This window comes from Drosophila sulfurigaster, chromosome 3, assembly GCF_023558435.1.
Source record: "Drosophila sulfurigaster albostrigata strain 15112-1811.04 chromosome 3, ASM2355843v2, whole genome shotgun sequence".
Taxonomy (NCBI): domain Eukaryota; kingdom Metazoa; phylum Arthropoda; class Insecta; order Diptera; family Drosophilidae; genus Drosophila; species Drosophila sulfurigaster.
The window spans coordinates 38,476,087-38,500,556 of NC_084883.1; the positions used below are offsets into that span (position 1 = coordinate 38,476,087).

The 24,470-nt window shown below is 39.7% G+C and overlaps 1 protein-coding gene and 1 long non-coding RNA gene across 2 annotated transcripts; both read left to right on the forward strand.

The window, feature by feature from the left end:
- The first annotated feature begins 3,939 nt into the window (after positions 1–3,939).
- LOC133845427 (uncharacterized) lies at positions 3,940–5,568 on the forward strand. Its single transcript, XR_009894769.1, has 2 exons — positions 3,940–4,180; positions 4,733–5,568. It is a non-coding gene; the product is annotated as an uncharacterized LOC133845427 (long non-coding RNA).
- A 10,544-nt stretch (positions 5,569–16,112) lies between these two features.
- LOC133846168 (radial spoke head protein 3 homolog B) lies at positions 16,113–24,387 on the forward strand. The gene is made up of 4 exons (XM_062280968.1): positions 16,113–16,430; positions 22,988–23,078; positions 23,157–23,572; positions 23,631–24,387. The coding sequence occupies exons 1-4, from the start codon at positions 16,234–16,236 to the stop codon at positions 24,151–24,153; spliced, it is 1,227 nt and encodes a 408-aa protein (XP_062136952.1). The 5' UTR covers positions 16,113–16,233; the 3' UTR covers positions 24,154–24,387.
- The last annotated feature ends 83 nt before the right edge of the window (positions 24,388–24,470 follow it).

Sequence of the window (24,470 nt, forward strand, 5' to 3'; positions counted from 1 at the left end):
CACATGATGACGACGCGTCGTCGAGACTTTAGCTGTCCACGTCTCGCAATTGTCACCAAAATAATGCCCAAACAGCAGCAGCAGCAACCACAGCAGCAACCACAGCAGCAGCACCTCCAGACATCGTCAGTGCGGATTCGAGACCGAGCTGCGTGTCCAGCGAGTGCCCAACGTCAAGCACAAAACGAAACCACAACAAATACATTTTTGAGGCGAAACGCCAAAAAAAACAACAACAACAAAAAATAAAACAAAAATCGCATTTCAAATTCAAAACGCGATTTTTGCCGAGGTTAAACTATTTTATCATTGTCACAAACGGAATTTTTCACCAGCAATCACCTCGATCCACCGTCCACCTGCCCGTTTCCCTTGCCTCCCTCCTCTCCCTGTTCCCTCCCCTTCCCTGCTGGCAGTGGCCACCGTTTGGCGATGCGTGCGAAAACGCAGCAACCACAGCAACAACAACCGCAACAGCAACAGCAACAACAACCGATCGCAGTACGTTTTAGGGCGTTTTCTGGCCACGGCGTTTTCTTCTGGCCTCCTCATAAGTTTTGCGTACCCAAAGACGACAACGAAGATTGGGAGACAGCGAGTGCATGAAGTGAAGAAGAGGGAGAAACGAAGGAGACGTAGTGGAACTTGGTTTATATCTCTTCATTTGCTGGCCCGTCCAGTTATTTATTGTATTTTACGTTGCTGTTGTTGCGGTTGTTGTTGTCGCTTTCGTTGTTGTTGTTGCTGTTGTTGCTGCTGTTGCTGCTGCCGTGTGTTGCTGTTTAATTGAAGGCCAAGAGCTGCCGCATTGCTGCATGCATGGCAAGCATGTCCTGGTTGCAATCGCAGCTGATGGCCACTGGCCAGACATGCCCTTATTTGCGCTGCCAGCGAACACACAGCCAAAACGGCCAGTGCATAAATTATATGGACAGCATTTTTAATACCCTTGACACAAGTTAAATATCTATAGTTTTCTTATCATCTTTGTAACGCCCCAGGACAGCGCAGACAATCGACCTAAAACTATCGATTACATTTAAATGCATCGCGGATCAAGAAGCTGTCAGTGGAGCAACTGAAAGCCACTTGCAATATGTCTATTAAAATAATTATTAAATTGTGATCAGATTGATCAGTTTAGTTCAAAGAAAATGTTCATTATTTTACACCAAATATAGTGATGAAATATTTAATTTGTACAATCCAATTTAACTAAAGAAAAAATAAGACTCAAATATTGTCAAAATATTCAACTTTGAAGTAACAAAAATATATGTTATTTAAATAAAGATCATCTTGATAATTTTAAGTTCAAAAAATAATCATAATAATTTTACAGATAATCACACTGAATAACTCTTTTGCTAATCCAAACTAATAATGAAATTTTAAATATAATGCAAAACAATATTACTTAAATAAATAAAAAATAAGAGGAATCCAAAAAGACAAAATAATCAACTTCGAAGTATGGAATAAGATTCGTTATTTAAGTGAATAACTTATTCATAATTTGAATTGTATTAAATATATTATAATTTGACAACAAAGACACTATTCTACAAATTCATCTTATTTATAAGTAATAAAAAATTGTAACATTCTAATTTAGATAAAAAAAAAAATATTGAAAATATAAAAAATTGGTTTACAGACAATCTTCTTTATAAACTCTACATAAATTATAACAGCAAAATTCTAGATTTTTTAAATTATATTTACCATTTTAAATTTATGGTACAAGTGCATTTCAAACTTGGAAATTTTAACTTAAATCAAGTATTTGATCAAATTTTAAATAAAAATGGAAATTTATAAATCTGATATCAAGAATACACAAAAGGTTTTCCGCTGTCGCAAAACCTTGTAGAGTATTTTTCTTCCATGATTTCATTTTGTGGTTTTTGTTGTCATTGGATTTTGTTTTTGATTTTGGCCTGAATGACTGTTTTGATGTGGAATATACATCTTATATACATATGTATATGAAGATATCCAAGTACACACACTCGAGCAGATACATATCGAATAGTGAGCTGGTAAGCTGGGAAGCTGGTGTGGGGCAGGAGAACTTGCGCAATGCTCGGATCCCTACTTAGAATATGTAGCAATTGTTTTGACATCCATAAAACATGCGCTCGATTGGCCTCCTTAGGCAACCGAACCGTCGCTCTAGATCATGCAAATCGCATCCGAAATCAATTAAAATGCAACAGCCAGGCGATAATCAATTCTTGGCTACCCAAACCGAGTCACAAGCTAACTCTAGGCTGGCGGTGCCAAATATGTCGTCGTCGTTTACTTTGTCTCCGTTGTTTTCCTCTCTTTCGTTGTGTGTGTGTGTGTTGGAGGGACAGCCAAAGAGTTGTGATAACAATCTTGCTACTGACACTTATATAAGCAGTCAGCATCCGACTGACTGACAGACATCGATCAACGACATTAACGCTGCATATATTGTCATAAATTACACGATAGCTTCTCGCCTCCCCCTCCCCACGTTAACTTCGCTCTTCGCTTGTGGCCCTTAGCGATCACAGTTGTTATTCTCGTCGTCATTGTTGTTGTTGTTGTTTGTTAAACGATAAGCCCAAAAGTCATCGCCATTTAAACCTAAAGCAGTCGCTGTTTCAGCTTCAGCTTCCAGTTCCAACACCCCAAAGACTTAACCCAACCCAATCCACAATCCAAATCCCATTCACACACACACACATACACACAGAAGCTAACACATGGACATCCCCATCCCCAGAGCGCGTCAGATACGCATCAACGTTTGGCTAAACGCTATCCACTTTTGGGTTTTTCTTTCATTTTCATTTTCATTTTTTTTTCCAACGAGTTTTTGTCTCTCATCTCGCTGAGTGTGACACTGCCCCTCACTCTTCTCTTTCCCCACTGATCGATATGTTAAAAACTGCGATTAAATGCGACAACCGACGGCTGCGTCTGCGAGTTGTGACAAACTTTGATTGACATGGCTTTTGTATGTTGGCAACAACAGCATTTCATTTCATTGCATTGCATTGCTTCGCATTGCAAGAACTGCGATGACAATATCGGGGATGGGCGCAAGTCGAAGGGGAATCCAAGATCTGGCAATTGTTGCAGCTGCACGGGAAGACAAAGACTCTCAGATCCTATCAGCACTGCCGAGTATCGAGTATCGAGTGCGATTACGACTGCCACTGCAACTGCGTTCGAGGCTGAGACTAAGACTTCGACTCGAACTGAGTAATTCAATGTGGCCCCAATCGCAATTCTAACTCGTGGACCGATTATGGAGATGCAGTAATAGTTATTAATATATTATATATTATGTATAAGTATAGTAAAAAATAAAATTATTGGCAACAATTTATTAAACTATTATATTTGAGTAAACTCTAGAAAGTATGCTATGTATAAAACCTTTCCAAAACATTTTAGCAATAAATTACAATTTGATTGAAAGCAAATTCAGCCTGAAAATGCGAACAAAACATTTACAAATTTAAACTCAGAAGTCAACAAGAGTGTCAACAGAATGTTTACAAACTTAATCTTACAGGTTTGTAAATATTTTATTGGCGTTTTGAGTTTCAATGAAGTGAAAGTTATAAATGGTAGTAACAATAGACCATAAAATAGAAAATAGAATTTATCTCTTTCTAAAATAAAATACTGATAAAGATCCCAATCAGTAGAACACGAACTCTCATTTTCTAAATATAAAGTTGAATTATTTCTAAGATATTAACTGAGCTAATTGAATTATTTCATTGTTTTATGAATGAGTATGTTCATAAAATCTATACGTTACATCGACAATTGAGTTGAAGTTTACATACATGAAATTCAAAAGATTTCAACAATACGAGTAACTTAATAGACCGTTTTCACTTTTATTTAAAAGTGAAGTGTGTGAAAATTAATTTCCTGTTTTATTTGCTTTTGCGTTTAGTGTCAATATTTGTGGCAAACAAAATAAATAAGAAAACCAATCAAGATTAATGCAATATACAATCAATAACATAATATTGGCTGCTGTTCGACATAAATTTTATTTTAAATAATTATACAAGCCAAAGTTGGTTTTAAACTAACAACATCAACTATTATGCCAACTTTAGATTTATATAGTTATCAAAGTCAAACAATTATCGCGATGTGATCACAAACTATCAAACAAAATTGAGTAAGAAAATCTGTTTTATTAGATCATAAATATTGTCATTGTTTTCGGAAATAAATTAACGCAGTTTTGCAACGACTTCTTGTCAATATTTAAAAGCAGCTAAATATGTTTCCAACTTTTAATTTATATAGTTATCAAAGTCAAACAATAACCAAAAGGTGAAACTATCAAATCAAATTGAAAGAGAAAAATCTACAAAATAAACACAATGTTTCCATCTATATAGCTAAATATGTTTCACAATTTACTATTAATCCAACTTAAAATTTTTATGATTATCCAGCTTAAACTATCTAACTAAAAAAAAAAGAAAAGTGTTTTATATATTTTAAATCACATAAATATTGCATTTGTTTCGAAAATAAATTAACACAGTTTCTTCTCGTTTCACAATTTAAGTGCAATTCATTTCATAAGTTGTCTTTAGTGCGGACATTAATCTAAACAATCTCTCGGTAAATGGTTATAACTCAATTCTCCAAGAGTTTTTTTTTTGTTGTTCTTTAAAATATGCATATTATAAATATAAATATATTTTAAAATAATGCACAGGTCGAAAATCGCAAAGGCAGCGTGGTAGCAACAACAGCAACCACAGCAACAGCAACAACAACAATCAACTGGGGGAAAACAAAAGCAAAGTTGGCAGGCAACAGGCATAAAAGTCGTGATACTAACAAATTTCATTAATGTACAACAGCGGCAACAAGTTGCAGGCACGGCTCTGAAGCGGAGCCATGGCCAAGTTGCTTGCAACTCTCCTGCAGCATCATTGGCTACGGCGATTCCATTCATAAAACTGCCGCACTCTGGCATAAAATGCGAGATCGGGATCGGGATTGGAATCGAGAGAGAAAGAGGGAGAGAACGGAAAGGGGAGGGAAACAAACACTAAGCGCATTGCATGATTTTGCATAATTTTATGTAAATTTGGCGAGGCGGCTCAAGACTTGCCAGCCAAGTCGAATGCTCACAAGCGCAGGCGCAACAGACAACGCAGACAAGCCAGGCAAAGCAGACAGACAGACAGGGCGGGGGCGTGGCAGTGTGGCAGCGTCGGGATTTGTTGTTGCTCGACGACATGATATATGCCACATGATGACCACGACTAAGCTAAGCAGCCAATGCGGCAAACAGTAGCAATTGCTTTTGTTGTACAAGGACACGATTATGTGCAAAGGATTCGGCGGAGGTTGAGATGGAGTTGGAGTTGGAGGAAAGCCGTCTCCTTCTCTCTAGACTGCCGACGACTGAGGTCAATTTATGCAAAGTGCAAAACGTGGCTCAGTTCTGAAACAAAAGCATACAAAGTAACGCAAAGCTAACTTTTATTCTATAAACAATTTTTTGTCAACAAAATGTGATACACAAAATAACAAAAAAAACAAGAATTACCTCTCTTTGAAGGCGCAGAAACATGCATATGACAATGACAAGGAGAATGCCAAGATGGAAAGCAAAAAGGAAGAATTTATGTGCAGCCAAACGGACACAAAATATTGTTTAGGGCATATCGAAACAGGCAACAGGCAACAGTTCCGCGTAATACAGGCGAACTGCCAGCCAGTAGGCAGCAACAACACAAGCAACAGCCCCCACACACATCTCTCACTTGGCTCAGGGCACAGTGGTGCCAAGCTCAAGGAGAAAGGGATGAAACAGGAGAGAAAGCAAGAAATGTAGTGTATGCAGCTATTATTGCCAGCTTAGCTGTTCGATTTTGTAAGTGAATTTTAAATAATGAAATGAAAAATCTTAAGAAGCAAAAGAAGCAGCGTAATAATAAATCTAAATAATAAATATAATATGAAAATACTAGCAATTCGAATGCGATACTTTATTTAGTCAATGCTAAAATGCAGAAAAGACAACACAACACAAAGCTAAAAAGAAGAAAGAAAAAAGACAATATCTAAAATAGATATCATGTAATACAATTGCCTTTTTTTAAAAGGGAGAATATCTTTAGAAAGCTAATTCCTTGCATCTAGTTGAAATATTTAGCTGATCTACAATAATTGCAGCAACTCTGCAAATTGACAATCGACTCGACAAAAAATTAGGAGCATTGCGAAATTCTTGCGAATTCCTGGTAAATTTATGCCGTACCCTTTAATTTATTTTTATTTTTATGAAGTTCTCTGATGTATTTTCTAAATGATTTGCTAATTTTTACAGCGCTATTGTTTGAATAGTTTTTTTGAGAATATATTTTTGGAAACCCTTTAAATCGCATGTTTAAGAGACTATTTGCTTCGATTTGGGAGAATGATTTCAACTTAAAAATGTGTCTAAACAAAATCTTTGAAATCGTTAAATATCAGCTTGGATTCATTGCAATGAAAGCTAAATTTCTAAATTTTTTAAATATTACACAAAGTTAAATTAGCTCATTTGCAAACATAGAATTTTACACGACTAAGAAGCAATGAACAGACAAGTTAATATCGTACAATGTAGTAAATCGCACTCATATAGATTATAAGCCAATGTGCAGAGCATTGCAGTAAATCGGAGGGAATGCTGCTTGTGCTTGTTCCTTGAATTGCAGTCTACCCGTGGTTCAGTTTTGTTGCGAGTCTGTGAGGCTGCACGTCAACGTCAATGTTGCAAGACGTCGACGATGACGATGACGATGACGACGAGTTGCTGTTTGCCTGGGGCAAAGCCTCAGTTTCTAATCAGATTCAGATGTCGTCGAAAAATGCGCGACGCGCTGGCCATTTTAGCCCCTGGACAGCCGCCCGGTTGGCGGCCGCGTAACACAGTAGTTGCTGGTGCTGTTGTTGCTGCTGCTGTGGTTGGTGGTGCAAGCAGAAGTTGCAACAGAATGACGAAGTCATAGCCGCGATGCGATGCGTCAATTTTAGATTCAACAAAAATGATTGCAATGCATGTTGGCTGCCCAGGAAGAGAGCAACCAGCAGCAGGCAACAGCCGACGGACAGACAGACAGACAGACAGACGGACGGAACAAGTCAAGACACCAACCAGTTTTGGACACGGGAGTCTCAGAATCAGAGAGAAGCCAGAAAGCAGAAAGCAGAAGGCAGTCAGTTGGCAGTCGTCTGTCAGGGCAACTTGTGAAATGCCAATTTATTCGTTAGCAAATATTGCATCTGATAGAACAACAACCAAACGGACCCCTCACCAACCAAACTCCAACTTCGAGTCTGACTCTGACTTCGAGTTCGACTTCGACTGTGATTTGAGTGCCAGTGCAACATATGCAGACATGACTGCCAGGACACAAAAGCCTGCTGAAGGTAACTCTCTGGCTGACTGTCTTGGCCCTGGCTACTGAATCATGTGTAAAAATCTTAAGTGCAAACAATTGTACGCGTTTATCGTGTCTCTGGGGCGACGACCACCATTGAAGCTGCTGGAGTTGCTGAAGTTGCTGGAGCTGCAGCTGAAACCGAATCTTGAGTTTGTGGTAGTTGCTGCTGTAGCTGGAGCAGACGGCAGGCAGCCAGAGATTCCGTTTAATTAAGCGCGCTTTTGTGAAAATTGGTTTAAGCATTTTTTGGAAAGCCCTTAAGGTAGGCACAAAACTTACTTTGCGATCCCCAAACACAACCACAACCGAAAGCACATCGACATCCCCATCGCATCAAGCGAGCCATCGATCGATCGGCTTTTGCAAAAAACCAAGAGAAAAATAAAAAAGAGACAGTATAAAAGTATCCATCAAATTGATCAAAGCTAATAAATCATAAAAATGCCACAGCGCTCAAAAATAATAATAATATTAAAAATAACATTTTTTCGTGCTTAAGCAAAAGATGCGCACAGCTTTTACTGGAAATTGCCCGCAGAGGGGACAGGCTCCTCCGAAATTAGTTTTGGCGTTCATCGTCTGTCCGTCGTTCAGTCTTTTTCGTTTTGTCCATGCCGTTATGACCGTGGCACGTTACCCCCTTTGAATGCTGACCCAATAATTATGCCCCTTTGCCCAAGAAACCGAGAGTGAAACCTAAGCCCAAGCTAAGCGCAACAGCAATAGCGACAGCAGCAGCGACTAACGACACACAGATACATTCTATATTTAACCAAAAAGATACATTTTATTAGTCCCGCGGCTGCTCAGCCAACATTTTTGCTTATCACTCAGTTACTTAACCCCAAATTTTAAATATAGAAATACACTAAACTAAGAGCTTAATAGATGGCTATTGAGATTTGATGCTAGTTAAGACAAAAGATAGAAGCTAAAGAAAAATTAATCTAATTTGAAGCTGAACAAAAGTGAAATAAACAAATTAATATTGAAGAAATAAATATTCCTTATTATTTATGCTGCCATAAATAGTTATGTACTTTTAGAAGAATTCAATTCAAGCAAAATGAACTATCAAATCAAAACACTTCTTTGTTAAGGAAAGTGCTGACTGAAAGGAATTGAAAAAAAATATAATTGCAGTTACATTTATAAATATTTAACTAATCAATTTTAGCCCTTTTAATGCCGAAGAAATCGCAAAATTAAAATAATTGAGTTCCAATGAATTAAATTAGGGAATTTGTTGATACGTCACTTATATTTTTTTAGCACATTTAATGCTAATGTATAGTTTTTCTAATATTCTGCTAAAAATAATTCAATAAATTAGCCATATGCTAAAAATTTTAAGTTGAAAATAGTGTTGTATAATTTGGGACTCTATTATTGCTACAAATAATAATGAAACTATTTAAAATACACTGACCAAACCAAAAGCAAATATAATTTAATTTCATTTCTTTTCTATAGAGTATTCACTCTTTGTTGTACGATATCAAACAGATATCGTAATTATTAATTATAATATTCCCAAAATACTTGTTATTTCTCTTTTAACAAATGCCCAAAAATTGTTGGGCAAATAATTTGTTGAATTGTTGTTTGCAGCACGCGACACAGACACAAATGAAAGGAGGGGCTGAGAGATAAAGAAAGAGGAGCTAAGAGATCTTCCAAAAATAGTGCCCCCAGGGGCAAATGTCACACCGGGGCCATGTCTAGACATCTTCTACTACTACTAATGTATGTTTGAGGTTTGATTCCAAACCGAATCTCAAACTGACCGGGCTAATCAATTTTAAATGTGTTTTTGCGTGTCAATCGCTTGTTTGCGTGCCGACTTTTATTGATATGTTTAGCTTGTTGTTATTACTGTTGTTGTTGTTGTTGTTGCTTTTGTCGCTTGTATTGTTGCAGTGGTGGCAAAGGCATTTGTTAATAATTGGCTGCTCGCCTTGAGATTTGATTGTTTTGAGTGAAATTCATTTGATTTATTGCACAAATTATGGAAAGTTTCTAAAGGGGCTCGCGATCGCCAAAGGTATTATACAAGCCTTGCAACAACAATACAGATATAAATGCAACAACGAAACATAGCGCACAGCAACAGCAACAGAGAACAGCAACAACAACAATAAAAGTCTACTTTACACTTGTCGCTGACGCATTTTACAAATTTGGCACGCTTGACCATAAAAAATGGTTCGAGCCATGGCAAAAAAAAGTGTGAAACTGCAAATGGCGTCGCCTTGGTTAGACAAGCTGATTCTCCTTCCCCGGCGCACTTCCCTTCCCCCTTCTATTCCCCCTCCTTAGTCTTTGCTTGCCCCCTTTGACATGACCAACACTGGCTCTTGCCCCGTTTGGCATGGCAACGATTAGCATAGTTGTTGTTGGCCGCAGATACTTATAGATATATATTGTATGTATATAGATATCGTATATGCGCTGACAACTGCATTAGCACAAAAGGGAGGTGGTGGTGGTGGTGGAGGGAGGGGCGTGGCAAGCGACAACTCGACAACTCGACAACTCGGCAACTCGGCCACGCGCTGCAGCGGAAGTTCAACTCATTTGGCCAGCGGCAAACGGAAGGGATTTCTTTTTTAAGCGCATCCTGGACACACGGCCAGGACAACTTCATTGATATATCTCTGTGTTTGGAATACACTTTTTTAGACAACTTCCTGTGCGTCTTTTGTTTGCGCACCAAGTGCAATAAATTTCAAGACTTGCGACTGAGTCTTTTATGAAGTTGTCGCTGGCATCATACCCATTTTAATCATCACACGCTACCAGCCATCATTTGGGGCAATAAAAAAGAAGAATCTATATATATTTCTATGACTATACACACACACTAGCATACAATATATTTTCGTATAATTAAAAAGTGCTTGGCTGCCGCTTTTGTTTCGACCAAAAATTCGAATATCCAAAATAAAACCTCAAAAATCTTCAATCAATAAACTGATGAAAATTACGATGCGAAACAAATAAAAATCCCCAAAGAAAGCCAGGCTGTAAACATTATGAACCAGTCTATATAAATCCCACGCAGCGCCACCCAAAACAGGAAAAAAAAAAGCAAACACTGAAACAACAGATAAAACAATAAACCAATGCCTCCAATTGATTGGCTATCTACTTAATTTCTTTCATAGTTCTCTGTGTTTTTACGATGCTTTGTGGAATATGTTTTGTGTGTCGCAAACTCTCATTCCGACTGCAATATGTGGTTGACAATAAACAATAGATTGTACATTCAGACTACTCAGGCTGTTGAAAGTTTGATGAAGTGAGATTGTGTTGCGTGGCATATATTACGACCAGTTATGAGCACAGAATGGGGCATCATTAAACATCAATTTGTAGGCGTCGTAAAAGCATAAGGATGGAGATGGAGATGGTGAAATGCACTATGAAATTGCCTATTTTATGATATTAATTGGGGAAACTACTGTTTATGCCATCCATTATAAAAGGATAAAGCACGCTCGAATAAAGGAAACACTTAACATGAAGATTATTCCACGCGGAAAGGCTTTTCGAATTTTAATATTGGTATTTTCGATTTTTATTTGTCATAATATTTACATATATTAAAAAAACATTTCATTCATGATTTGAAATGGCTTAAGAAGACCAGATAAATATTTTGAAACTATAAAAAAAGGAATTTAGGCTAAAGGTATAACATTTAAAGATATATTTACTCCTTAATTTAAAAGGTTTATGTTTTAATCCATACACAATCAAAATAACCGAAATAAAGAATGCATTTAAAATTATGGGCATACATGTTTACATTAATAAATAAATAAAGCTTTTCAATACTAAATATAAAAACATAATTTAATTGATAAACATACTAAGAAGCATACATAAGTAATATTAAACAAAAAATTTCAAACTTTTCAAAATCGAAATTCAAATAAACCTTTTTAGTATAAATAAAAATTAAATAATAAAAATGAAATAAAGAAAAATATATTTAAGATTGTTAGTGAAGCAAAGTCAAAAATTTTACAAACTTAGCTAAAGAGTTTTCCCAATTGATTTTTCCCCTTACAACAAATCTTTTGTTAATCCTTACCAATTATTGTATCTTGCTTATATATAAAGTCAACATTGTTAAACATTTTTCCTATTGATTTCCCAATCTTTTCAATTACAAAAGTTCTATAAAAAAGGCTGACAAATTTCATCAAAATGTCATCCTGATTTATAGAGAATTTCCGTAAAAAGAAATGCCACAATCCTTGAGAATTTATGGCCAGATTGAAAAAGAAATTATTGACATTGTCGTGGTCCTAACCGTACAACCTGTAGCAAGAGATCAATCCACACGTTTCTTTATAGAGAGTGGGAGAGTTTCGATAGGAAAACACACACGCCTCTGACCGCTACGTGAGATATCTTTATATCCCAATATAATGATTGTCACGCACATCCTTAACACTTGTTCACGCTAAAAACGCTGCAACACTGCTGCAACAGGAACAAGACTTTCCACACATTTTCATTGTTTCCAGCGAAAACGGAAGTCAGTTCCAGAGACCACACTATAACGAACAGACAGACCTCTAATAGAGACTTCACGTACTTTTCACTTGTTGGCCAAATTGACTTATGAGCGAAAACAAAGCGAGCCCAAAAAGAAGATCGATTACGATCAGCCAACTACAATATCATTTACAACTTTGGTCCTTTCTCAGGAAAAACAAGACAAAACAAGACAACCACTACTAGACAAGTGTGGCAACAGGTATTAACTCTAGTTCTCAGAAAGGACTCGTTCGAAAGAAAGTGAAAGTGTCAGCTACCAAAAGATAGAGAGAGAGATGTTTATCCTGGTGGCGCCTAACGGTGATCGATCTCGACTCTTGGCCATTTTTGTGCAGCTGAAACTACTCAAAACAGTCACAACAATAAACAACAACAACACACAACAACACACAGCAAGCACACCCAAATTATAATAAATATAACAAATTTGTGTTGCTGTTGTTTTGTGGGCTGACGCTTAATGACAAATCGTGTACGTTTATAAGAAATGCAAAGCACGCAAACAGTTTTGTGGGTTTGTTTTGGGACAGTTTGCATGACTGAAAATATTTGTGGGTATTATTGATTACCAACATTCGCCACAGAAATGGGCTCTTTAACTCCTGACAAATGTGCCAGCTAAGTGAAATAGCTCAAAGAGTCAACGAGTCAACGAGTCAGCGAGTCAACGAGTCAAAGCGTCATTTCAGCAGACATTAGACATTGTAATGCCCTGTCTGCTCCCTGACTTCACTTCACTTCACTTCAATGTGCTAATTTGCATCGGACTACGAGTTTATGCTCCTCTGGTTCAGGTTCGAGCACGGGGTTTGGGATCGGGCATGGGTTCGAGTTCGGTATCGGTTTCGGTCTCGGGACTTGATAACAGAGAACATTCGATCGCTGCAAACTATAGAGCGGAATAATTTAACAAAAGCTGCGTTGCGCACTGACAAAAACAACATCCAAATAGAAAATGAAATAAAAATAAAAACGCGATCGTCCGTCCGTCTGTCTGTCTGTCTCTTTGGCTGTTCGTCAACCGCAACAGTCAAACAGTAACAGCAAAAGCAACAACAATAAGAATAAACAATATAAATGGCCGCATCGGAATTGCTAATTTGCTATTGAGTTTTGCTTGGCTCGCTTTGAGTTTTGTGTGCTTGCTGCTTGGAGCTTGGGTTTTGGGTTTGGGTTTGGGTCTGGGTCTGGGCCGAGGGCCGCGAGCACGTTGGGTTCCTGGTACGTCTCCGACTGTTGTTGTCTCCACTCTGCCTCATTTTTTTTTCTTTTTTTGATTTTTGTGCGACATTTTTGACATGCGGATGTGCCATGTTAACGAGTCGTTTTTCCCCACTCTCTTCGGCCCTGCTATCAAATCCCATTATCATTTCGAGTACCTTGCAAACTGACTGTATTTTCACCCAAAAAAAAAAAACTATATCCAGCACAGCTGCAAAACTTCAAAATTTCAATTGCCGAGCACAAATCCTTTGCACATTTACAATAAATTGAATTCGACCAATGCTGTTGCGGTCAAGCAGCGTCCTCGTCTCCCTCCATTTGCCTCTGCACAGCAATCAAAGTTGCAACCAACCGGGCTGGCAGGCAACCTAAACCGAGCAACCAACCAACCGAAATGCTTCAAAACCGCAGGAAATTCGTCGAATTTGCTGTGCGGTAAACTGGTGGCTCAGCTAGCTAGCAAAAAGGATGCACAGCCAGGAACAAGGAACAAGGAGCAAGGAGTACTTGCCTCGCCTCAGGCTATTGTGTGTCCTGTTCTGTGTGTGTGTGTGTTCTGAGTTTGCCGAGTGCGTTGGCGTATGCATAATTGATGCGAATGTTTGCGGCAGGAGCCGGGCTTAGATTTCGGATTCCGTTGCTCATAATTAAGTCGAAGCGCACCGAACAAAAAGAAGCTGCTGCTGCTGCTGCTGTTGGCCAAACTGAAGGACAGCAAATCATTTGAGAGCTCTGAGATTTTTTTGCTGTTAAATCTAGTCAAAGCCGCAACAAAATGTTGTTGTTTTTTAGAGAGAGTTCTTCTGCGGGAATTCCAGCAATAAAATCAAGTCAATAACACAAATCACTATCTAATATTTATTATCCTTATTGAACTGGTTTTTACAGTTAGTTCTGCTTTATGATCTATTTTTGTCATTTTATTTATTTGACTTCATTTGGCGCCGGACTGTCATAAAAAAAATGCGCAACAAACCCGCAGAATTAATACAAAAAAAAAAGAAGTACAATAGTTTATTTTTTTGTATGGTTTTATGAGCGTCACAACCGTTACCTAAATGCTTTATTTTCACCTTCTCCATACACACACGCTGTCAGTACCCGGTAGGGCAATAAATTAATCAAAATTCGAGTGTGTGTCCAGATGGGTTTTCTTTGGAAAATTGCTGCTCACACCTACACAACAAGATCTGTAAATGATTTGTTTGACAACAAACACAGTGGGACACAGTCTCTTGGCCTTTCGCAGAAAGGTAGCCTCGGGACCGTCCCCGTCTCTGTCTCTGACTCCGTCTCCGTCTCTCTGTATCAGTGCAAATGATCGAACACAAAACGTTGTGGAAATTGCAGCCAAAGATTATCAACGTCACCAGACGTCGCCAGCCTCAGTTAGAAGACCGGGCATCGCCTGTGTGGCCATTCGAGTGGGCATCATTAACCTTTTAAATGCCAACGACAACAAAAGAAGCAAAAAAAAATAGAGAGGGGTACGAGTTAAGCTGAGACCTCTCTGCGAAATGTCAAACGTCATGGCCCTTATTGATGTTTGCTCGATACTACCGAGTATACCGAGTACTCTTCTCGACTCGGCCCATTCCTATGATCTTATTAGGCAGCCAAATACATACTTAAGTAGATGGACAAAGGGGTACACACATTCACACACACAAAAGGACACCAGCGACACACGCGCACACCAATTATCACCCACCCCCATGTATATACATAACATATATCCCATAGTGCGTCTTGGACACAAAGCCAAACGTCATCGTTGACAGGCAAGTCATTGCTCAATGAGTGAGCTGAGCCCTTAGTTGAGGCCGCGTGTTAATGAATAGGCAAAACAATAAAAGGAAGGCGATGTAATTTCAACAAAACGTTATTTCGTATTCCTTTCCGATCAGATTGCGCCTCGAGGGTCAGTCGAATGACAAACGTTACAAAATAAAATATATAAAACATTTGAAGGGGCATCTAATTAATTGAACGGCTGCTGCAAGGGCTGATTTAATGTAACTGCAATGAAGGATTAAATCACATAAAATGCATGTCAATGCTTATAAATATTTATTAGATTTTTGTCGATACATTTGTTGGCAACAATATAAATGGAAAATTGGGGTAAAATGCTTTCAAATGTAACTGAGTTTCAACTGCTTGTGAACTGCTTGTTGTGTTTGTTAACAAGCAGTACTCAACACTGCGCCTGAACTGCTTGCGTTAGAACTGCTTGCTATCGAGCTGAGCACAAAATGTTAATAACAGAAAACGTTACTGTTAGGCTGAAATTTAAATGGCCACTCAAGCAAAATGTGTAAAAGAATAAAAGCAAGCCACAGTGCGAATGAATAATAAACTCATCGTTTCGCAGCCTATATTTTTTGCTGGGCGTCGCCATATTTTGCGTGCCGCTATTAAATGCTAAAATAGCCTTCATAATTATATGTTTTACAGCTGTCGAGCGCCTTAAGTGTCTCACTATCTTTTTCTAGTTTTTATTGCACAATGTCCTTGTCTAGTTTATCTAGTTTATTGCGGCGTTAGTCATATCATAGATCGAGCCTACTGCAACATCCTCCCAATACCCAATATCCCAGGCCACACAACACAAGGCAACAGTTTAACAATGCAACAATGCCGACAATCAATTCCCATGACAACCAAGAAAATTCCGCCGTTGTTGTTTATTTTGGATACGACGCAGTATGACAGCAGAAACATAACAAATGTGGAAAACGACAACAAATTCAGCAAAGATATTTATTAAAATTTTATTTTAAACTCTACAAAAATTACAAAACTCAAATGTGAATAAAAGTGAAACAAAAACGCTTTGGAAAATGTGTCAGTTTATAAGTTTTTTATACACACACTTAAATTGTAGCTACAACTAAAAATATATCAATCAGTAAATTATACATTTAAACAAAGAGTTGTGTACAGTGCAAACAAATAAAATAAACACAGCAACACAATGCCAACGATTCCGAAGCGAGCCACTGCGGCCAGCAAAGGCACCGGCATGGATTTTCTCAGCACGGGAATCTCACGCACCGAAGTCACCGAGATGCAACTGAAATGGCAGGACAAACCCTGTCCTGCCCCACCCTGTAAACAGGCCTTCTGGTGGGCAAGCCAGCCAAAGCCCGTCAAAATCAAAGGTTGCCCCAAGTAAGTTCCAACTGATTTCCTCAGGGTTTTGGTTAAGGGGAACCACACATATAATAAACTATAGTATAATAGAGTACATATAAACATTCGCCCACGCGTAACGTCGTGAGGTCAATGAGCTACAGAAAATGAAAGTTGTTGCCACAAAAGCCAGTCATAAATTGCGTAAATGAATTATTAAATAAACAATGGGTATGGTCAATAGAAAACTGAACAGGCACGCATTCTGAATGAGCTCTATAGACGGACAAATATCGATGGACGTGAATGTCGAAGAAAGTAGAACTACATTGAGTGCTTAAAACTCTAATTGACGCATTTCTTAGTCGTAAATGTCGTTAAATGCAAAAATAGACGGGTTAATATTGCGATATTGGCGACAAACGCGGGTCATATTAAGGTCAATTCAATGATAGTTGAAAAGTGTTGTGGGGGGACATAAACTGGCATTAAAGTCGGTGAAGAAAGTGAGTCAATAGTGTAAAATTATGTGCTAAGAAGTATGTGAATTTTTAAAAGCTATGTTTTTGCTTGATGTACTCGCTTTTATATCTGAATTTTGGGAAGTCCAAGTCGATTAAACATAATTAATTGTAAAAATTATTCTATGTGAATAGTTCTTACGATTGATAGAAAGTCATTATTGTAAATGTTTTATTTACATTACGTTTATTCATATCCAATTGATACTTTTTGAAGTGTTCGATAAGAAGTATGTGAAATTATGAACTTGAATTTCCATATCATGTTCTTGCTTGCAAATTCAATCAGTTGGGACAAGCTAAAGTTGATTATAGGTTTTCGATTGTATAAATTATCCTTTTTGAAGGCTGCTCTGCGTATACGCTAGTTATGCTTAAGAGTAATTCCTGAAAGTGTTTAAATTCTTTTATCATCCTTGTCATCTTCGTCGTTTATTAGTATTTAATTGATACTTGTATGAGTAGTTTTCACTTTCGAACAGAAACTTCTACAACCTTGTTGCTTGTTATAAAAATATCTCTATTATTATTGAATGCCCATCCAACATATATTTTTATACTGTGGCTTATAATAACCTGAAGGACAATCTTACACGTAAGAACTTCTCTGCTGCCGTGTCACTCAATTCTAAGACAATCTGATGGTCATCTTTATCGTCAATTACTGTACATGATAAGCTCCCATGCCCAAGTCCATTAATTAGTGGAGAAGCATGTACTTAAGAATTCTCGAAAAACCCCTTGATGCCATATCTCTGGCCGCACACAACCTTTGACCTTTGTGACAGCCACGCCAGCTGTGTGTGCGACAACGATAATTCCGAAGAAGCAAATACGAGCTGCTTCATTAATTCCGCTTATCAGCGGCACACGTCAGCCCCTGGAGCTGGTTAAGGCGGAACTTACAATTGACCTTGGCAATTGACATTAGCCGCAGTCGAAGTCGCAAGTCGCAAGTCGCAACTCGAAGTCCGACAATTCCAGGTAGCAGCCACCCACCTCAATTCAATGTCAGCGGCAAATGCGTGAAGTCATCTCGGAAAGTCGAAAGGCTCGCAGGAAATGCGCCACTTGACACAAGCCGGTGGCATATGAAAAGCTTTAGGCGTTTTGCCAATTTCAAGGACACCGCTCATAAGTTCGAGGTGTCACAGCCGAGTGAAGCGGGCTGGACAGGAAGTCAGGAAGCACTTTTAATTGGAAACAAAGGTAAGGCAAAGTCGCAAACACTTGGAATACATAATGCGACTGGCATGCAAAAGACTTCTGAGTAGCGCGAATTTGGCGGCATTTCAATGTAGTCGAAGCAACGGGCAGTTAACGTGTGGAGTCAACCTCCACTCCAACCATACCACCGACAGCGACACCTGACTCAGACAGCTGTTGACCAGCGCGGAAAAACGCCAACGAAGCGAGAACCGAGCAACTAACGGGGCTCGACCATTTGGTCATTTGGCGTTCGCCAGTCGAACAGAGCGGCAACAAACGCGGTTGCTCCTTGTCGTCCGGCCAAACAGGACTAAAGGGGCAGCACACCAAAAACAAACGCAATAGAAAAGTAAAAAAGGAAAGAAAAAAAGTATTGATTAACTTGTTCGTGTGTGTTTGTGACGTGTGTTGGTGTGTGTGGCAAGTGTGCTATTGTTGGCTATTTTTTGTGAGCCAGACAAATGTGAGTGAGAGAGCCAAGTGAATTGATCGACTAAGCGGACAAAGCGGATGAAAGCATGCAAGAGACGAGCAGCAGCAGCCACAGCAAGCAGCACATAAATCCAGAACACTTCCCAGACAACAATAGACCAGAGCGAGCACAGAACTTTTCCTTCTCCAGCAACTATCCCTATGCACCAGGACGTGGCAGCAATAGCAACAGTAACAGCAACAACGGCAGCAGCAACGGCTACGGCAACCACAACTCCTACAACGTGCAACGCTATCAGAGTCCCTACAACTTTCAGCACGTGGTCACCAACGCCTTCTCGGTGCTGCACAATTCCGTGGACATTGACTTCGACAACAACAACAGCGGCTCACCACAGAAGCCGCCGCAGCCCACCAATCAGGCCATTGTGCGTCCCATCATCCGTGAACCGTTGGAACATGTAGATCAACGTGCCGCAGCTGGCGCCACATCGGGCAATCCGCCGCTGACGACACGCGCCTTCTTCTCGAGGAGCACTCAGGAGGTGCGCAGCTTTGCCGATGAGCTGAGCCAGAAGCTGCGTTTCCTGGCGCCGGAGGAGAATTACGCTTTACGCGGCGGTAGCGGTCACAGCAACGCCAACAGCCATTTGAGTGGCAGCGGTGCCTGGCTAGCGGCACGTTCCGGGCAACAAATGGAGCGGCCACGCTTTGAGACCACAGTGCCTACGGGCATTTTTCTGCCGCCGCCGCATGAGCTGCAATTGTTGCCGGCGTCGATGCTGCGACGTCATGTCTATGCTTACTCCTCCTATCCCATGATCTTGCACAGCTACTACAATGCCAACAACAACAACAACAACAACCAGAACAGTAACCAGAACAAGGATAACCGATCGATGGCGTTGGCGGCCGAGAAAGAAAACAAGGCAACAACAATGTCCAACACAATGGCAACGCGTCAGAATGGAGTGCGTGCCACGGCCGCTGTGGCAGCTGCCACTGCTGCCGCCGCAGTGGCCTCCAAAGGCGAATCACAGTCCCAGTCACAGTCGCAGTCGCTGGCCGGTGGTCTGCACATTACCAAGGCGCAGTTCCAGCAGCAACTGCAGCAGCGACGCAACGGCGACAAAAGGTAATAAAAAAACAAGGCCCAAAAAAAAAAAATGGTCAGAACAACAAAAGTCCCCATCCCAGGTGTTAAAGTGGGCCAACAACAGCGGCTAACAGTTACAGTCAAGTGTGCTCGACTCTGTGTTACCCATTTTAGCAAATTCTCAACTACTGTGCGTGACTTAATCATTTGATAAAGTGCTAAAGCACTTGATTGATTGGCCAATTTTAATGACTTGCGATATTTATTAACCAATCTTAATGGATTTCACGAAGTCTTAAAAAATGTATTTATCTAAAGTTAAACAATTGCAATATTTATTATACAATTAAATATTTGCAGTATTTATTTTTTTTCAAATGTCTTACAAAATTTATAATTACTTCTAAGTTTTCAATATGGAATAAGTTCGTAAATGCATTCTTTCGGAATGATCTGTTATATTAAAGAACAGGAAACATGACACTAGCTTTATTAGACTTGTGATAACTAGTCTTACAATCTAGACATGTTCGATTGTTCGACTATGGTGTCAGCTTTTCTTTCCAATCGAAAGAACTGAAGACTCAGTCATTGAGCAATTTTATTTCATCTGAAATAACACTCAAAACAGTCAAAATTGCTCTCAAAATATAAGCCAAAAGCCATTGAAAAGGTATCACCCAAAAGGGGTATATATTTGGCTTATGAAGTCAGCCAAGAAAATTTTCACTATGTGTACTTTATTTTCCAAAGATTTTCCATTCTCACCAACCTGTAATATCCTTTCCTCCCTTACCGGCGGCCGGGCATAAATATATTACCATAAAGTGAAATGCGCGTGAGAGGTTCACATATTTTTTTGGGGCTGCGCGTTCGTTGGCAAGAGAGGGGGCAAGATGGCAATGGGTCAGTCGGGGGTTGACCGCCCGCACCAAAGTTGTTTATCGATTGTTGCGTGTTGCGACAATTCAATTTGAAATGTTCGACGATTCCTTTGAAATTTTCAATTCAAATGCTGATTAATTTATTTAGCACATACGTTGATCCCAATGGTTATACGCTGCGTATACTTAACTTGGCACCGTGACAGGACAACGACATCGCTATTTGTCATGCAATGGACACTTTACAACGCTGCTTAAATAATTTAAATCTAGATTTTATTGGCACAAACAACAAGCAGCGCAAAAAAAGAACAACACAATTGTCGGAACTGTGCCTCAAATGTCATACTACATACTACAGAATATTAAGTATACGTACACACACTGTAATATAGTATAAAAGTGAAGAAAACAGAAAAACCATGCAACGAGTGTGAAGTAAGGCAGCAGGACATTCATTCTACATATGGCATTGGGATCCAAAATGGCATGAGAATATAAATACCTTCTAGGGTCAGTAAATGTTCTCTTACTACTCACTCCAGCGATTCATGTGTCCAACTTTGGCTACAATGAATTGGAAGTTTTTTATTATACAAATGACCTCGATATAATAGCAGTATGTGTTTCCTTTCACTACAAATGGCGGTCGGAAAACGCATAACATTAATCTCATATCAGCATATCTGTATTTGTATTCATCCCTCATAGAACTCGGGGATAAATGATCGCTCCAATTTCCTATAGGCGAGTTTAATTAAGTCCAAGTCAGCACTCGTTATCTATGTGAATAATCTTGACTATTATTTAGCAATGTAATTTTGATATTTTCGTTTATATTTAGAATATAGATAGATCTCATTTTTTATATTATCTGGCTATTCATTATGTACAATACGTAATTCATTTACATTAATATCATAGTATTATCAATGCTGTTTCTGGTATTTTCTTAATCTTAAATATAAAGCGATTTCGAATTTTGAGTGAGATTCAGTCCAATCATTAAATTTAACTCAATACATGTATTTACTATCTATATTTATATCTCTTAAACATCTTCGTGAATATTTCTCTCTACCAGATTTGACTTATGTTCACAATAAAACCTTCTCCAAAGTGCTTTGTAAAGTATTTCGAGTGCCCTCCTAAAGAATTCCCCTTGCAGTAACAGTTCCATTTACTCAGTTATTTTCGCAACTCGTTCTCGTTGTTGTATCTCAGTCAGTCACTTTGGTTGATTGCTTTGTACTTCAGGACCCAGACCCAGAGAAAGACCGCGTCCGTCAGTCAGTGTGTAGAATAACCCCGGATTCGCTTCACACATGCGGATACCAGACATTTGCCATTTGAGGCCGCTTCTTACTTGGCTAGCTGACTGGCTGGGAACTTCAATGTGACTTCCTGTTTGTGGGCCAGTTTCAGCGGCAGCAAACCGAGAAATTTGCATAGGTCACGAGTTCAGGTTCCAATGCCCAAAGGAGTGCAATGTCTGACAAGCTTATATGCTGCTTATATACCTAGAATACTATTTGACTGTACATACTATATGTAACTAAGCGAAAACACATATAAATTAGCAAGTCATAAATAACTGACCAGACCAGGGGCAACTTGGCTTTTGCCAACTGTTCTCTTAAAGCCATTTTTGGCGCGAGCTCTTTAACGGCTGCCTGAAAAGTGGGCTATAAGTTGGGCGCTAACCATTTGACCCAAAAGTGTAGTGAACTTAACGGAAATTGATTCGAATCGGAGATGTCTTGACAAGCATACGCCCCGTATACCATCCAAGTGTTGGGCAGTGGGCGTTAGGCGTGTGATGCCATGCACAATTTTGATGTTTATCGCCTTGAAAGTGCAACAGATTTGGGTCTAAACTTTAGCTTTAGACTTCACAGCAAAGTTGGGAAAGGCTGCGGTCAATTTTGACTATGATAGACCCGTGACTTGTGCCCACAAATCTGACACTTCTATACTTACGAGGCAATGGTTGAGGTAATTATATTTATTATAAAGTATAAGATATGGAAAGTTATAAAAATATTTTTACGTATAATAAACTTCCATATTTAAGTGTGGATATATTTAATTTAAAGAAAACGATTGCAAAATATAAACAAACAAATTTTAAAATAAGATTTACACCTCATGGTTGTTTTCATTATGATGTTGAAATACATAGATCGACGGGCTTGGCTATATCAATTTCTGTATTTACTATATATTGTATTTAATTACTTTTAACTAACATTTGATCACACCTCTGAGAGTCTGGAAAATTTTTATACAATCTAATTCTACATCCTTAAGCGTTTACAAAACCAAAAGACCCTCTTCGCCCATCGAAGAATGAACGGGTCTATCAAAACAGCGTCTTCGAGGTGTTTGAACTGGGTCGAGGTGTTTGCTAATTGGCCGCTTCTTGTACGTTTCAATCATTCTAACTCATTGCAGACCCGTTGTGCCACCGCCGGAGCCATACATGAATATGATGTACGACCGTCGCGTCATTAAGGGCAGCAACTTTGGCACGCCTACAATGATTGTAAGTGCAGCAGTGGAGTTCTCTAACGGTGCTGCAACCCTGACCCATGACTAATCGCTTTGGCACGTTTCTTTGCAGACGGAGGTGGATCCATTCGATAAAGCCGCCGAGCTGCGGCGACGAAATATGCTGCGCAAGCGTTCGATGCAGTGTCGCAATCAACGCAATGTCCTCGGCACTCCGCCACCGGTGAAGGGCAGAAAGCACGAAAATATGCAGACGGAGAAATATTTGGAAAAGCTGGTGCAACGTCCGCCCGAATTTTCGGTGGACACACAAACCGATCTGTTTCTGGAGAAGCCGCCGACACCACCCTATGTGCCAGCCAAGATTGGCGTTGATGTGGGCACCGAGATTGGCGACGGCGAGCTCTTTAACTTTGATGCCGAGGCTCAGCCCATCATCGACGTGCTGGTCGATGCCTGCATCGAACAGAGCATGCTCGAGGTGGCCCACGAAATGGAACTGCAAGCCTTGCGTCGCAAGCAGGAAGAGTAAGTGCATAGATTTGCTTTTCCTTGACAAGTGTATATTAAACTTAATCTATTGCAGATTCCTGGCACAACGTGAGGCAGAGCTGGCTGAGCTGCGACGCCTGGAAGCTGAGGAACTGCGCTTGCAAGCGGAGAAGGAGCGTCGTTTGCGGCAGGATGCCATTGCCAAGGAGCTGGATGCCGAGATGCAGAAGAGCGTCACAGCTGCTAAACTGTTACAGGGACATATTGCCAGCCTGGTGCCTGAGGTGCTGGAGAACATTGAGCCGGCCAGTGATGCTGTGAAGAAGGAGCAACTGATGAAGGATGTCTGCCCCTGGCTATCGGCTGAGGTGGCCCAAGAAGTGGGCCACATTGTGGATTCCCGTGAAATCCTAACGGCCATCATACAGGAGATTATTAAGCAGCGTGCCTCAGCCTACATGGGCTACAAGGAAGGCGAATCGGAGGCATCCACATCGGATGTGGGCATCTGTGAGGAGGAAGGTTGCATGCCAGATGGCATGGAAACGTGCCCCTGTGAGCCGGAAACGGAAATGACCGATTGTCCCGAGCCGCCGCCATCGCCGCCACATCTATAATACGAAGATTACAAATGAGTGATATGATTTGGTTTAGTTCAGTTTTTGGAGAGTCGCGAGGAGAACAAATCCAAAGAGTCGCCGCTTTGTCTTGTGTCTGGCAACAAGCGGGTGCAGTTTTTGAGCCGCATGTTGCCACACACAACTACATTGACGCCAAATCGTTGAATCACAAGTAAGCAAATATTGTTAAAGATTTATGTTTTACGCAAATATTCAAACAAAATAAAGCGAACAAAAATCGCAAAACAAGTGTTTTTTAAATTGGGAAGTGTGCTACAAATCGTAATAATTTACTAAGTAGCCGTTACAATGTT